The sequence below is a fragment of the Enoplosus armatus genome, chromosome 5, assembly GCF_043641665.1.
Source record: "Enoplosus armatus isolate fEnoArm2 chromosome 5, fEnoArm2.hap1, whole genome shotgun sequence".
Classification (NCBI taxonomy): domain Eukaryota; kingdom Metazoa; phylum Chordata; class Actinopteri; order Centrarchiformes; family Enoplosidae; genus Enoplosus; species Enoplosus armatus.
Window position 1 is genome coordinate 21957680 of NC_092184.1, and position 17319 is coordinate 21974998.

At 40.5% G+C, this 17319-nt stretch overlaps 2 protein-coding genes and 1 non-coding gene across 3 annotated transcripts; 1 reads left to right on the forward strand and 2 right to left on the reverse strand.

Moving 5' to 3' along the window:
- Positions 1–343: 343 nt before the first annotated feature.
- Positions 344–5367, reverse strand: LOC139284923 (matrix metalloproteinase-20-like). Its single transcript, XM_070905295.1, has 10 exons — positions 5239–5367; positions 4326–4564; positions 3561–3709; positions 3119–3244; positions 2862–3020; positions 2596–2764; positions 2217–2350; positions 1921–2077; positions 981–1084; positions 344–444 (listed from the first exon to the last, which is right to left on the reverse strand). The coding sequence occupies exons 1-10, from the start codon at positions 5362–5364 to the stop codon at positions 344–346; spliced, it is 1464 nt and encodes a 487-aa protein (XP_070761396.1). The 5' UTR covers positions 5365–5367.
- Positions 1563–1635, reverse strand: trnaf-gaa (transfer RNA phenylalanine (anticodon GAA)). Its single transcript has one exon. It is a non-coding gene; the product is annotated as a tRNA-Phe (tRNA).
- Positions 5368–12838: 7471 nt separating the features above from the next.
- On the forward strand, positions 12839–15530 carry mmp13b (matrix metallopeptidase 13b). The gene is made up of 11 exons (XM_070905380.1): positions 12839–12931; positions 13102–13212; positions 13399–13526; positions 13625–13773; positions 13859–13984; positions 14089–14244; positions 14380–14500; positions 14698–14831; positions 14923–15082; positions 15220–15323; positions 15430–15530. The coding sequence occupies exons 1-11, from the start codon at positions 12839–12841 to the stop codon at positions 15528–15530; spliced, it is 1383 nt and encodes a 460-aa protein (XP_070761481.1).
- Positions 15531–17319: the final 1789 nt, after the last annotated feature.

The following is a 17319-nucleotide window of genomic DNA, read 5'->3' on the forward strand; positions in this document are numbered from 1 at the left end:
AAACCAGAAGCCAAAAGTGCTGTAGATTCTACTCAGGCAAGTCAAAACCTGCAGCCATTAGTGAGGCAAACCTAATTCACGCTCAACCGCCATCATATCTGTGTATCAGTCTCACAGTGATACGCAGATTTGATAAAAAAAAGATTTAGATTAAACAAACCATATCAGAAGATGCTAGGAGCAGTTTACTGCAGGGTACATGTAAAAACCACACACACGTGTTATCAGGTTTAAAGTGTAATTCTTTATTTTGACAAAATATGACTACTGATAAATAAAACTCCACTCGAAAGTGAAGAAGCACAGTGTATTGTTTTCTTTGTGTTGTTCATTTTACAGTATTTCAACATCCAAGCCAGGAATTAGCTTTCTCAACTCCGACAACATGTTTCTGGGTGTAGTCGTATTTGTAGACTTGCGGTCCGACAAAGAAGTAGATGAAACCTGAGATGAGAAAAATCAGATCTTCAAGCGGCAAACAGAGTGATTCACATATTCAACCTTCATCATGTTGTGTTGTCTCATGTGTTTTTGCTGTTTGTTGTTGATGATGATTATGATGATGATGAGCCTCTTTCTGAACTTAAATATCCACTTTTGCTCCCAGTTGAAATGACAGTATATCATATGAAGGGCTTTAAGTGGTAAAGTGGGTAAATTATACAGTTTAAATCATATAGGGGAACCACATGCTCTGTAAAAACTTCACTACGCTCAGCCGATGCATGTGAATTAGCATTCCTGTGCTACTAATAACAATGCAACTTGGAAAAGCCCCCTGGAGCTACAGACAGAAGCAAACTACCTGCTAAATCTAGACAGGGTTACTGCTCCTTCCAATCAGAACATCACCTTCTTATGTATATTATGTGGTTTGTTGTGGATCGTTTTTAGATTTGAGTAAGATGTAAGTGAACAAACAACTTAACTGACATTGCAAACATACAGTGCAGTGGGTAATAATAACTACACCGGCTCACCCTCTTTATAAAGAGCTGCATTTATTGTCGTGTTGACTCCAGGAAAGTCCTCGCTGATGTACTTTGGGTAACCAAAATCCATAACCCTCCGGTTTTCATTGTAACTGAAAAAGATATAGATATAAACAACGTCTGTCAGAAGTCATGACTCACGATCATCTGTTCCTCTTTTCAAAGCTGAGACAAAACATTTGTTGATGGCTACTAGTATGGTCACGTCATCAAACCTCAGAGTTCAAATTGAGCCCTTTGCTCTCTGTGTGAGGTCCAAACGACAAACCAAATCTTTCAGTCAGATCTGAGTCAACTTTTTTAACGTGCAAGTCCCTATCTACCAGTGCTTTGTGATTTGCCTCGGTTATGCCTCTGCACAATTTCAAAAAAGTAGCTCATTTAGGCAAAAAAAAACAAAAAACAGTATGCTTTTATTTTAATTCAATGTTTAGTGCGTTTACTCGCGTACAGAAATATGATGAATAAATGTACTACGTTGCTTTTGCTGATCAGAATCAGAAATAATTTATTAATCCGCGGGGGGAAATTGCACAAACAAACAGGAGCCTAAATAAGATCCCCATTTGCTGCCGAAACCCGGGATCGAACCAGGGACCTTTAGATCTTCAGTCTAACGCTCTCCCAACTGAGCTATTTCGGCGGCACTGCTTAATATCAGACTCCAATTTTCGGTCAACACAAAGGGAAAAAAAGATATTCTACAGTGTAAGCAGTTTGCTAAAATAACCTATGGAATGATGGAAATTAGTAAAATGCTCTGAGGGTAAGCGCAAGCAAAGAAAATTAGGGAGCGCAATCGCTGTCATGGCTGATTACAATATGAGTCGCAAGTCTTTAATAAGATTCCTGTAACTCGTTTGTAATAAGAGTAGGGATATTGTTAACTGCTAGTTATTGGATGCCTGTTTCTCATTGGTTGCCTTACCTCCAGTAAATATCATGCATAAAGAAGAGGGTGCGTCCTGTTTTCACTATGTGCACGGCTGCATCAACGTCCTGGACCCAGACTGGAAATCCAAAGTGGCTGAGTGCTCGAGGCTTTCCCTTCACCAGAGAGCCCTTCACTGTCCAGAACATGGATTCTGTCCACACAGAAAAAAAAAAAACAGATTATTGATTGATTAATGGTTTGATTGGGTATAGAAACTGGGATTAGATTTAATCACTGGGATGCAGTGAGATCAAGGAAACCTATGTCGCAGTTGAATTATTAAAGATTACCATGAATGAGATAAGCAGTGGATCTGCGAGGCACCCAGAAGGCAGCATCGATGCTGGTTTCAATCTTGGGCATGAAGTTGGTGATGGGACCTTCTTTGATGTCATACTGCTCATTATGTTTGATCCAGAGATATCTTGTGGGAAAAACATTAATCACCAATTATTAAAAAATGACATATCCAAACCTTATAAAGCTATTTGATACCTTAACATGACAAAAAGGTGATAATATTCAGTGTGTCTTTTACATAGACCATCAGATCCTAAGATCAATCTACTTTATGAGACTGAATCATTCAGAGATACAAAAAGATGACCCGAGGAGGAACTATATCTTCTCAGGAACAGAAAAGATCATACAGAAAGATCATCAGCGTACCTTTCTCTGAAAAAGAAGGTAGCGTCCCCAAGAGTGGACACCGCGTCAAAGGTCACGTCTGGATCACATTTGCTCTGAGTCATGAGTCGAGGGAACAGCGATCCTGACAGCCACGGGTTAGAGCTCCAGCCGTACCTCGAAAGGTGATCTGGACGACCTCTGATTGGACCTGACACACATCAGCACACACTTCAATAAAAACCCTAAAAAAAACTATACTCCATCAATTAATCACTTTAATTGATGAACAGTTAGAAATTGTTTACTGTAGAGTGCGTTGATATTTGCTACATCTTCTCTGGATAATAGGTTGGCTGGACGGGAGGATTTGTAGGTGGGATACATCAGTGACTCTGGGTTTCTGGAGTGCTTCAGGCCCAAAGCGTGGCCAAATTCATGTGCAGCTACAACAAGCAGATTAAAACCTGCAATAGCACAGAGAAAATGCATCCAAGTATAAAGATATTGTCTACTGAATTCCTTCAGCATCATTGTGGAGTGCCAGTGTGATTCAGTTTAGCACCTGTCTCTCCCGCTGTCCAGTGCTCATCGTCATCAAAGTGCGTGTCCCCTCCGACGCCCAACCCCGGGCCGAAAGCATGAGCCAGTGTGCCTCTGGGTCCGTCAAATGGATACAAGTCACCATGTTCTTCATGATATGTTCCAGGCCAAACATGAAAAAGAAACAACAGAGAAAATCATTTTCTTTCATGCCAGAAGAAAATCACAGGCCTTTGTTCACCTCGTCTGTGGAGTTCAGCGGCCAGTGCGCAATGACGCTGCCTTGGTTAGCAGTTAAATTACTACTGAAGCTCCCCGTGTGTGTATATCCATGGGATTGTGTTTTACATAATACATGATATATCACTGAAAAGTGTATTCTTCAGTCTGTGAGCATGACTCAAGCTGTTCTCTTCCAAACATCGTCTATCTCTGTCCTGTGTGAAGCAAAAAGACAAACCCACCATTGGTCACAAACTCCACCATGATGTCAGCGCTGCGGGTTTGAGACCTGACAAACGTCAGACTGCTGGCTCTGGCCCAAACGCTGAAGGCTGACTCAACCAGAGAGTCCACAGTGCTGCGAGGCAAATCTCTGGTGTACCTGCCAATGCTGCAACAGCAGTGAGTACATGTCATGTCGATTAACGCAAAGATCAAGACACAGCATATAAATATAAATCTCATTAATCTCTACCCAATGTCCATAGACGGCAACATGTACCATATATGTGGTTATGTGGCCTTCTGGAAATTAACTCTTACGTTTTAAAATCAATGACAATAGCTGCCTTTTTAAGTTTCTCTTTAATTATACATTCGTTCTGCATCTGATCCAGCAGGCGCGGCTCAAACAGAACTCGCAAAGAACTGGATGAGGATGTTTCAGACAGTGTTACATAAGTTCAAGCATGTACGGTGACCTTGGCACTTTAACAAGCCCGCAATAACTCTCATAGGCAGGAGTCCCAAACCCAGAAATCTGTTAACCATAATGATTTGTGACAGTTGCTATTCCCTGTTTCTGCCAAAGGTTTTATTGCCTGCTGCCTGAAAATCTTTCCCACATATTGTATTGGCGGGTTTTGCATTTTAGAGACAACCAGACTGTTATATTTTTTGCAAGTTCAGTCTAGGTCAGACATGCATATATCTGTCATATACAGATATATCTTTCGGACTTCTACTGCATTTTAAAAGTAAAAAGAAGTAATGAACATCATAGCTACCTGTAGGTGATGACATTCTTGTTCCATCGTGTCCCCTGGATGTGGCTGAACTCCTCCACATCTGGAACGCCACACCGAGGGCTACTCATCACCTCCAGGGTGTCTGAGTCCAGCACACCTGTCGCATTGAGCCCAAAGAATATCTGCATGTCTTTCACTTTGGAGGTGAAGGAGAGTCCGCTCCTCTTCATGCGCCCCAGAGGCTCTTTTTGCAGGTTGTAGTACTGCTGAAGGTATTCCTGTGAGTAGATTCGAGATCCACATCAGATATCGTGCTGCAGCGAAAAGCTGGGTAAATGAACTGCTCCTGCACAACTGCCTTTGTCCTTTTGTGCAGCATGCATTGTAGTACACATTCTTATCATTCTTCGTAGCATCCATCAAGTTGCACATTCATAACTTCTACACAGACATACTAATCTACACACTTGGGTGATCAGATTTACAGCATCATCTGTCAATGACACTTCCTCTAATTACAACTAAAATCCTCCTCAACAATAACCTGAATACAGACTCTCCAAGCAACATTGGTAATCAGGTCCCATGCAGATTGTTTTTCCTCAACAATTCCTTCCAAAGAAAAACAAGAACACATTTATGAAAGGAAATTAGTGAGAGAGAAAAATGAGGATGCTGAGAGAATCTGCTAAAGCATGCAATAATACAGCTATACAAGGACTCCGAGGGCAGTGCAGTTACTTACCTCCGCCCCCCACCCACACAAAAACTAAAGAAATAAAAACATTATCTCGACATCCCACACACTGGCGAGAACGGATGCTTGCAATTTCATCAACCCTCAACAGAAACACTTTCAAATTGGCATGTTTTTGGCATCGTACAAGAGATAAACTCACATGCAGTTCAATCTCAAATATTTGTAACGCAGCTCATACAATTATGCACTTACAGTGGCCAGCTTCAAGTCAACCTGTGGTTCTGCGGATGGAGAGCTTTCTCCCTCCGGCATAAATGTGGGCGCCGTAAAACACGGACCAGGCATGAGCAAGACCAAGACACAGCAAGAGAGCAGCATTTCACAGACTTAACACTACATGGATTGTAGTGGCCCAGTTTAAACACATGGAGATGGAAGTTCTGGTTAATGAGAAAGCCTTTTAAATGGTTATTGTGACTCATACCACTTGCAAATCCAAGGGAAGCCTCAGACAGTACTATGGAATTAGGGAGGGGTTTGCAGAGAGCCAAGGACAGCAAAAAGAGAAAAGAAAGAAATAACATTTGAACATTCTTTCATCACGTGACACATTTGCTCCAATGACTCTTGAAATGGATAACATATTCAGTTCATGATTTCAATTTCAACATCTTATTCAATTTCAATGCAAATGTAGGGCTGAACTCAGCTGTTTCAATAATGATTAAAGTGATGTGAATAAGACAAAGACATTTTTTGGGGAGTTTAAGAGTGCAGTGTGCTGACTCACAGATAATCCCAAACAAGTGGTGAAACTGCACCATGAAGCAACATACAGCAAAGAAAAGGATTCTTTCTGCAAGATGTGTTCATTGCTGTGACTTATGAGTGTGTTCGGCATAAACATGTTGATATTGCCACCATCAAAAACCAAGCAGCTTTGATATTGAGTAAATGATTTCCTCAGCGGAGCTCCTGACTGAGGAACCTCCAGACTGATGCAACACAATGAGCTGGGTGGCACTGCTCAGTCCCACGCATTCTGCAAGGGCTCCCGAAATAACACCATCAAAGCCCATTCTTGTCCCGTTTTAGCAGCAAATGCATGTAAGACGTCTCAATGAGAGAGTTCGCTGAAATTGCAGGGGTGGATTTAAGGCCTTCGAAAAAAGAAGATGGCCGCCAGCCAGGCCGCCTAGACTGGCAAGGGTGGTGCCGCGGTAAAGTCAGGCTACAATTACGGTTGATTGGTCATTGTGGAGCTTTATGGGACCAACAGCATTCCTCTGCGGGGCAACATGAGCTAAGTTTTCCAGAGTACGCCGCACTCTTCTGCAGAAAGACTTGTAGAATTTGTGTCAGTCTGGTTTTACGGTCCGAGTACAGACGAGGTAATGAAGTCATTTTAAGCAGGAGTGATGACTGTGAGTGTAGTTTGGAGCTGCAAGGTTACAAGCTGGGAGAGACCGCCATGGTAATTAAACCAGTAGAAACATCTCTGTTGTGCCCCAAACATACACTTTCACGCTGACAAGGTGCCAGAGAGGTTACATATCAGAACAAGTCGCTGAGATGAGCAGTGCTTGACTTGGAGAGCATCTTTAATGTCTGTAATGATAATTATTGAAAAGTTATTTTCTACTTTATGTAGTACTTCAAGATATCATAACACTAAAACGGATTAAAGGGAGCACTGAGAGTCATAATTACATGACAAAGCTTTCAACAGATGAGTTTATCAATAATGCAAAGACCAATGAATGCAGATTTTTTAACAATACTCAAACTAGTCAACATCTGTAATATGTGCACTTCACTTCATGGTTCATTTTCCTTCATTCAGGAAAAGTCAACCACCATCAGACTCCCATCAAACCTGAAAAATTATTCTTTCAAGTTGCTTCACGTCTCCCTCTCCCACAGAATCACACCAAGCTCTGAATGTTCTATTGTATCGATCTAGTATTGATATTGCAAACATACCAATGCAGTTTTGTTTTAAAATGGCCACTATATGAAATAGACACCCCAACAAACGATTAATTAAACGAAACTGAAACAAATGATTGTACCTTTAATTTGAAAATATCAGACTTTGGCTCCCCCTAGTGGTAGTATCGTGAAAGTCACTGTGGTGGACTGCAATGCACGGTGCAACCTCCTATATAACCTATATATGTACATATATATATATATTATTCTTATTTTTATAAATTGAAATAATCGATAATCACATAAATCTTCTATTCACAGTGACTTTTAAAACAGTTTCTAATTCTACAGATTTTATATTGTGGATGTAGCAATACACTTTTACAGCAGTAACACAACCACACACTCAGTGATGATACATGATGATGTCTGGTTCCTCTAACAGCTTCACAATCTGTAGCTGGAGGCCAAGTGAGCCAGAAAGGTCATGTAAGACTTGTTGATGTACTTGAACCTCATTGCACAATCTGTGGCAAAGCCAACTCACATTCGGTCCCAGCAAACAACTAAATGTGCTCACTATCAATACAAAGTGGTCCAAAAGCAACAGATAAGACCAGATAGCAAAAATGTGTTATTATGCACTCTTTTAATGCTGCAGCAAATCTGACATCAAATGTGCATGTGCTCCATTTATTTGATTTTAATCCTCCTTTTGTGTAATGTGTGAGACTATGTTACGTTCAACCAGCAGCTGGAAAACTTCCTCAGACACCCCTACACCACACCCAAACCTCCCCCTCCCACACACACACACATTCACGTGCAGACGCTTTTGTTCTCACACACAAACACACCTGCAAACCTTCAGTTGTAATTCTGACCCAGACTTGACCTCCTCTCATTCTTGAACGCCCCCTTTCCTGCCTCATCATGCCATAGGAACCGCACCATCCAGACAAATGTGATGTTAGTTACAGGAACGTATTAATCTCTCGTGCTTCTGCGTCTTTGTTTATATCTACCTTTAATCTTTGTTTTTGAAATAAATGTTCATATAGAAATAAGTTGTCATGACTGCTGAATAAAGTCACGTCAGTCCGTCTTGACCAGACACAGATGTTGTTTATGGCAGCCACCAAATGAGACTATGGTGCCAATACATTTATTATATGGTTTCAAAACAGTATCCTGGCTAAGTAGATACTGGTTTGTAATAATCCCTCAATATGTAACTGTAGTCAAAATGTTATTAAAAACGAGCATTTCAGATAACTGAGGTCTATGCACCATAAAATCTAAAAATAAGTGTACAACTTGTAATAATGACTAGGAATGAAGTTGGTCTAAAGATGCCACACATCATCTGGTTTTATGTTTGATTTATGAACAGTTAAGACAGTTAAGGAACGAACACAATAGAAGGGTTAACCTGCTGACTTTTAACGCTTCAGCATGAGGTTGTGGTAACACTGGGGCATGATGAGACACACAGAGGGTCCAGAGCCCAGAGCCATGAGTCTGTGTGCTCCCACTCCAGAACATCCTCCTGCTAAGAGTCTCTGCTGCCCTCCTGAGGCATCTCTCAGCTACATGTAGTTTCTAAATTCTGCTGAGTGGGCCTGACCTCGCACCACAGCAGTCACTGTGGTCGCTCAGAAATTGCACTCGCTCAGCATTTTAATTCAAGCCCTTTTTGGTATTTTATTTATGGACTTGCAATGTGTGACGATGAAATTACAGTTTCTATGGTGCACTGTATCATTTCTGATTCTGCTGGCGTCCCTGTAATCTACATCCTCCCTTTACTGTAAGCTGTATCTGATTCATATTGTCATTCTATGATATTATATTTAGCTGATGGTTTTGTCCAATGAGACCTACAATAAAGTGTACTTTTACTAGCCGTAATACTATCAAGGCTTTGTAATCCTGCAATCCATTTATTTCTGTATAGTAAATATAAAAAACATTTCCTCAGTCTGTTGCCAATAAGTGTGTTGATAAGCTGTGTTTTCAGGTTTAAAAGGTCTATGCTCATTCTGCCTCACCGCAGACTTTTACCTTACAGCAAAATATGTTCATATGCAACTGCTTTGCAGAAGCAAATTATACTTTGGAGGAAACGTAGAGCCACATTGAACAGCGTCTTCGCGTTTACATTCCAAGTTAATGGCTAACATGTCAGCAAACACATTAAATTGCTTACGCATTCAGGAGAAACACAGATATAATTGTTACAAAGGAAACAGTCTTTGCATTTATGACCAAACTTTCTGACCACAAAACAGCTGAACGTGAACAAGTTGGTTGTGACGCATTTCAAACTTGGAGAAAACTAAGGTGCAAAATCATTTCAGTGCAGAGTATTGCATACTCCTGGCTTTTTAGCATGGGCAGGAGGTAGTATTGAAGCCTGCTATCAAACAGAAACAATACAGAACACATACAGATCCTTGAAGTGCTTCTCCTGGAGGACTTTTATTGTGACACAACAACTACAGTTAGGCAGTCAGCAAATACATACATACATACGAAAAATGATTAAAATGTAGATTTGCACATTTGTGGTGATTTTGAAGGTGGACCAAAAGGAGAAAGGCTTCATTACAGCTCCACAAATGAAGGTGTTTTATGTTTTTCTTTAAACTACACAGGGCTGACTGCAGAATCAGCTAAACGTCGGTGCAGCATAATGTATAGGCTCAAACGCTGGCCAATCACAAACTCACTAAACTCACTGAATGAAGACACATCTTCTGACACATCAACTGAAAATATTTATTTTCTAATTATATTGTATCTGGAGGGACATGTGAAACTAAACCAGCATCTTATGTGAGAGCAAAGGAACCACGTAAGGATGCGTCCTTATTTATCATAGTGGGTCTGTCCATTGGAGCACGTCCTGCATCAGCTTTCCTCTGACACAGCAGGGAAGTGGTTGATTTCATCACACCTCACATCATCCCTGTACCACCTTGTTGCATGTTCCCATGCTCAAATATTATGGAGTGGCGTTTAAAAGAGCGGATTTCTCTGACATAATGAGCGCCATTCCTCACACCAATTCCAAGCACTGGAAATAACAATAACAAAACCTAAAAGGCTTTTGGGCTGGATGTTACCAGAGTGCTGATCTATTATGAGAAGCAGCAAAGAGGGTCTGAGAAGGGAATGAAGGCAACAAACCACCAAGTAAAGTCAACCAAAGCCCACAGATGACATGAGGTACAGTGGCATCGACCACTTCCCTGTTGTGTCAGAGAAAGGTCGATGCAGGATGATGAGGGACCAGACGAGAGAAGACGAACTCTATATTTCAGCTCTATTTTTTTGTCCTCATCTCTCATAATTCTTTGTTGCCAACTTGCCATGGACGAGCAGCTCATACTCTCCATGTCTGGATGTCTCTTCACATGACAGTAGATCTGATGCAAGTTTGTAATATCTCCAAATGAAGGCAGAAACACTTTGTTTTTTACGAAACATCTAGCACATCCAATGTAAAACCAGTTGTTTGCAGATATTTTGGATATGGGTTGGCAATACGCAACCAAATATGGTGTGATATTCAACAGCAGATATTTTAACACATCCATCCAGAGATGTTAGTTAGTTACTGATAAGGTAAAGCTGAGCCTCAGTACAGAAAAGGTAAACAACATGGGCTTTCCTCTGGTCCCACCATCAGGCAATGATTAAACCTGCTGGTGGTAACAATTCCATTTTAGACCCAACATCCGACAATTTTCTTTTCTGCTGTGTAACAAGCGTCACAGCCTCATGGGACTGCCAACAGCTGTAGACTTATAGATTGTTCCTCTGAGACAAGTACGAGCTCAAAATATGAGTTTCTGTCACAGACAGACTGACAGTGCTGCTTACTTTGAGTCTTCAGACCTGCCACTACAATGAGGTCAATTTTTCAGAACTCAGTCCTGTAACTATCAGATCTGTAGTGTGTATGTTTCCATATGTTTGTGTGTTGTGTGTTTGTTGGCGACCATTTTAAAATAAACAGCAAAAATCCCCCTGGCTGCCAACTTCCCCTGGCATGAGTCAGGAGCCCTCTGTTAACCACCGTCTAAGCAATGATGTTACTCCAAAAATATGTGTCTCCACAGGATGCTGAAGTGTTTGGACACAATGTTTTTTACAACATTACACATGATCTGACTAATGGGATGCAGATGAACAAGACCTTTTCTGTGACGTTCGCATAGCACCCTTAAAATTCTAAATATAATGCACGATGTACAATAATTACCTCTTTTTTTTTTAAGAGAAAAGTGTGATCACAAGGTAGATAATGTTCCACAAATCGCTGCCACCATCACTGTTTCTCCTTCATAATGCCAAGTGACACCGACTGTTGACTGCAACACGTGACGTACGGTCTCATACTTGGCAAAACATTGTCATTACAAGACATTTTCCAAAAGTATGTTTATAATGACTGGAATTTAGACAGTCAAATCATTGTTTGACATCTCGTAATTGTTGTCAACGGAATTCTTTGAATGCTTAACTCTGGAAAAAAGGAGCTTTTTATATCCGAATATGAATCGATCACGTAGTCAACAATGGCATTATGTGAATGATTTGAAAGTGGAAACTATTTTAAAAAATGTACAATTCTAGTGGTCATTCACAGTTTTTTTTTTCCGTCTAAGTAGAAGTTAAGGAATTCCATTGTTGTGGCAGGAGCAAATAATTATACCTTCGTTGTCTCACACAGACACTGATGCGATAGAGGCAGTAATAGGCAACATGTCTTTACCTGCCCTGCCTTTTTCATTATTATTCCCATATTGTCTGGAACAATGCTCCCAAGGTCTTTCATATCTATCATTTCGAACATCATCACCACTGCAATGACAATACCAAACAGAAGAGTGCGAATGTTCGATTTATGATCAAATAGCTCTCTTATGTGTGTTACAATAAGAGATTATTCACAAATTAATATTTCATTGTTTTTGTCGTAGGGTCACCATGGTTTTTCTGCTTTAATCAAAACAACTGCAGACCACAGTTCCTCATAATTAAAAACACTAGGATCCTTTGCATTTATTTGTCATTTATGCTCTGTTGTAACTCCTGGTAACTCTGAATCACATTCTACTGTAAAGGGCAACATGGGAAAACAACTAAATCAGGAAAAGCTGGTTTCAATCATTACAAACTCCATGCAGAACATTTTTTTTGCATCGAACGAACTCATTGTTTGTCAGCATGAGAGAGCTCGAATACAGTTATACAAAAGGTAATATCACGGGTAAAGGGTAAATCACATGTTTTACATTTAAATATCATGTTTTCGTCATCTCTTTCTTTATTTTGACGTGTGTTTGTTAGTCACATATCCTAAAGCGTCTTCACCGAAAATAACAAGACGCAGACTATCATGAGACCAGCAGCAGCATTTAAGAATTCCCATAAGTCCCTATTTATAATGTAGGGCAATTATTTTTCCAACGGAGGAAGATGTACAGATAATAACTAATGATGTGACATCCTTTTTAAAGGAATTATTATCAAAATAGGGTCATCGATTCTAAATCTGGCAACAAGAAAAGGACAAAACTGCCATGTTATTCTTGTTTAGTTTTATGTTAAAGAAAGAAAGAAAGAAAAGCGCATCATTTTGCCTCATAGACATTTTCAATGAATCTATTGGCAAACTCCTTAAGTCATGACAATTTGGGAAATGGGTTCAAAGGAGTACGCTCAAACCACAGTCACAGTAGTTTTACTGATACAAGCACATTCTCAACAGACAAAGGAGGAAGTGGCTAGGTGCTTTTACATGAATCACTGGGACCCTTTGAAAAAAATGGACCTGAAACAGTATAAATACCCTGTTGAGCTTCTTGACCCCAATGACTGGTTAGGACAACACACAGAGACAACAACAATGATAGCTTTGCTGCTGCTGCTGCTGGGGCTGGTCGCTCACTCCTTTGCTCTGCCTCTGCCGTCTGAGGACAAAGACAAGCTTTTAGCACAGGTAAGATCTGACATCTTTAATTCAGATGGTATTTAGTCTTGTACGTTGGCTGCTAGTGGCTTTTTTATCAGTGAAATAAGACTTAGGCTGACTTAGTCTGGAGTACTGCATGCCTGTTTCTTCATACCATTATGAGTGTCTTTCAGTTTTTGTTCTCTTTCATTAAATAGAAGTACCTCAGTCGGTTCTATGGCCTTCCAGCTGGTCTCCAAGGTAGACAGAGGTCGTCAGGTGCCTTTGAGACCAAGATCAAGGAGATGCAGAAATTCTTCAAACTCAAGGTAACCAGATCTGGAAAGTACTGCTGTTACTATAAATGGCTATATAGCTGAATAACCTAAATATATTAAAATAAACAGAATACCACCAATAACTTTAACAGAAAACCATTTGAAAGTTTCTGTAGTACTTTGGCAACACATGTACCCATGTATCATGTTTTGTTTCCTCCCTTTCCGCCTCTGAAGGTGACCGGGAATCTGGATGACAACACTTTGGAGGTGATGAAGCAGGCCAGATGTGGCGTCCCGGACATTGGGGAGTACAACCACTTCCCACGACACCTCAAATGGCAAAACAACAACGTCACATTCAGGTATGCTTTAAAATGACACTTGACACTGAAAAAGGTGGAGTTGAACTGCGCCAGTTCATTCACTCATTTTCCCAGTCCTCTGTCCCCTGCTGTTTCAGGATATTGAATTATACACCAGATCTGGAGAAGTCTGATGTGAACAGAGCCATCCGCAATGCGCTGAACGTTTGGTCTGATGTCACCCCTCTGACCTTTAAGAAGATGCACGAGGGCAACGCCGACATTATGATCAGTTTTGGAACAAAAGGTACAATAAGCGTTAAAGAATAGACATTGTAATGGTGCACATTCTGCTCAACATATTTAAAAATTGTCTGTCCTCTGTTCTGTAGAGCACGGAGACTATAACCCTTTTGACGGGCCTAATGGTTTGCTGGCTCATGCCTACCCACCCGGCCAGGGCATCGGAGGAGACACTCACTTTGATGAGGATGAGCACTGGAGCAAAGATTCATCAGGTAAGAGTTCTGTTCAACGTTAGTCACCAAACCGAATCCTAACGGTTATAAACAAGAGAGGCCTAACTGAACAACATATTTGACCGAGCATCTTTTCTCTACAGCTTACAACCTGTTTATAGTGGCGGCCCATGAGTTGGGCCACGCCCTCGGTATGTCCCATTCCTCAGACCCGGGCGCCCTGATGTACCCCGTCTACTCATACGCTACTGGCTACCCGCTATCTGAAGATGACATTGAGGGCATTCAAGCTCTCTACGGTGGGAAAATACATGATTTGTGTGTCAATTTCAAATTAAAAAACACTTGACTTCACAAGTTAAATCATAATCTATACTATGCTTTAATGGAAATATTACATGAGTGGTGTAATCATGCCAGATGTTCAATCACAGGCCCAAACCCGAACCCAAGGAAAGTGAAGCCGAAGCCTGACGCACCAAACAAATGTGACCCCATGTTGACTTTTGATGCTGTCACAGAGCTCAGAGGGGAAACCATCATCTTCAAAGACAGGTACAGTAAGATGGACCATGATGGGCCTTACAAAGATGGTTAAACATAAAGATCTTGATCATCATGGACTAGACTGATCTACAACCACCACAGGGTGTGTGAGGAGGAGGGGATTTTTCTGACTCGAATGAAAGCTCACCATGTATTTATTGGGATCTGCATAGTATGTCAGTTTAACATGCAGCACTTTGTTGCAGATTCTACTGGCGTCTCCATCCTCAGATGCCGGAGCCTGAGCAGACACTGATCAAGTCCACGTGGCCCTCCATCCCCAACAAGGTGGACGCAGCATACGAGAACTCAGAGAAGGATGTAGTCATCATATTTAGTGGTGGGTCATACATACTTATTTATTGATATTATATCTTAGATACTAGATACACCGCGTACGGACCAACCAACTCTGCTTTTTGCTTCAACAGGGATCCGAATGTGGGCTTTGAATGGATACGACCTGGTGGATGGTTACCCCAAGTACATACACAAACTTGGACTTCCCAAGAAAATCAGGAAAATAGATGCGGCTGTGCACATCGGAGACACCGGGAAAACTTTACTCTTCACTGATGAGGACTATTGGAGGTACATGGTGATGAGTATTACAGTATCTATATCATATCACATTATATATTATAAATCTGGACACAACAGGAGTCATTCTTGCCACATGTAAATCTGTATTTCATCAGCATTGTTTTGCTTGTATTTGTCACCCACAGCTATGATGAAGCAACTGGCACCATGGACAGTGGCTACCCACGATCCATTGAGGAAGATTTTCCTGGGATGGATGACGAAATTGACGCCGCTGCTTATCACTACGGTATTTTCACATGTTCAGTGTAGTTAAAGTATACAAAAGTAGGATTTCTTTTCCACTACTGCTATGCTGCTTTCCCTGACTGTTATCCCACTCTGTTTTCTTTCAGGATACTTGTATTTCTTCCATGAACACATGCAGTACGAGTACAGTTACACCTCAAGGAAGGTCATCCGCATCCTGAGGACCAACTCCATTCTCAACTGCTGATGAGGTGGTCCGCATCTGTCGGCAATGGCTCAAAAATATATGTGGCTGCATGGCATGTAACACATCTTCACAATAAACAGAATATACACAAACATACATGTTAAAGATGAGACACAGAAAGATGCAGTTCACTGAATGAGAGATAGAGACATGCAGGATAGAGTGAACCTAAACAGACTTTTGCCAAGTTAAGAAAAAAAGTTTATTTTTACTAGTGCTGGACACCCGTATGTCATATCATTTGTCAGACACAGAATGCTGGAAAATTTCTCAGAAATACATTTTCTTAGAGTATTGCTATTTATTTTACTTGCCATATTTGTACTACAAGTTTCACTACGGACAGCAAGATCCTTAGCAGGTTAAGTTTCTTGGTAGTAACAGTTGGCCTGGTTGTTTTGAGAGCGCATTATTTGACTATTTTGTTTCACTAACTAATATTTCCACAAAGAGCTTAGCAGTTTAATATATTCTGTATTTGTCATTAGATTTTTGTAAGTTTTGTTAGTGACATTTTGAGAGAGTTCCAACATACAAGATTGCATTTTAAGTATTGTCCTCAACGTTACAGACTGTACTCTGCACAAATAGAATATTTTGCATACTGAGTATGCCAAAGATGAGGTTTAACACTTAACATGGAACTGCGTCTGAAAGATTCACATACTCAAACCAGATCTCTTAACATGCTGCCTTTACCAAATGTCATTTTAGCACTGGCATGTATTTGACATATGTGCGTTTTCTTGTCAGTATTTTTAAACACATTTGGCAAATGATTTATTAAATGTAATGTAAGAAAAATAAGGCAATCTGTGTGGTCTTTGATCAACAATTGATGTTTTATTCTTTGTTACAAGTTATTTGATTGTGTGGGAAGTCAGACTTAAATCATCTTAAAGCAGCTGGACTCTTGCTGCCACTCAAAGGCTGCGTGTTCATATAACTCACTGTCAAGTCAGACGCCAGACTTGATTTTGGCATTAAGTTGATTCACCTTTCAGGGTGTTATTGGCTGAGAATAGTGTGAAAAATACATGATATTATAGACCAGCATTGTACTGAGCACGGTTGAGAATCGGAGGTATGATTATTTATTTATTGCATCAATATTCACCAAACTCCTCACACAAGAGTTTCTTTCATAGCTTTGCAAAAATCATTCAGTAAATGTTACATATGCATCATCTCAGTGAGACACTGAATGAACAGTAGTGACAGTATTGTACATGAATATAGGGCCAAGAAACTCTGAGTCATGTACATGTACTTCCCTATCTTGTCCACTAGAGAGCACTCCTAGCCACAGTTTGGGTCTTTTGACCAGAGTCCTGACAGTTCTGGGACAGGTTAAGTGAGATATAGAAAAAATTAAGTAATACACAAGATATATGCAACATCATGACAATATTCCACTGCTAGGTGTCATTTCTCCACCAAGTGTCTTCATCAGTTCCTGAGTTTGGAAAAAGAAAAAATCAGTGTCTGCGTCATTAGCATAACAAATTTTGGGGAAGATCTCCGGCCATATTAAATCTGAACATACCACACATCAAATAGACTAAGCACTAATCTTATTAATAAGGGCCATCACACACAATATCTCAATCACAATACCTCCAGCACACTGTAACAACCTGAAGCCAATTATCGGAGTTTAATTAGTGAGGTGTTTTATGAAAATTATGAATTTGTGTATTGCGAGTCAGTAAAGTATCTCTAGCTAAAGTTTAGGAAACAGTCTAGCTTGAGCCAAGCGGCATAATCCACAGGCCCAATCATGTGGATG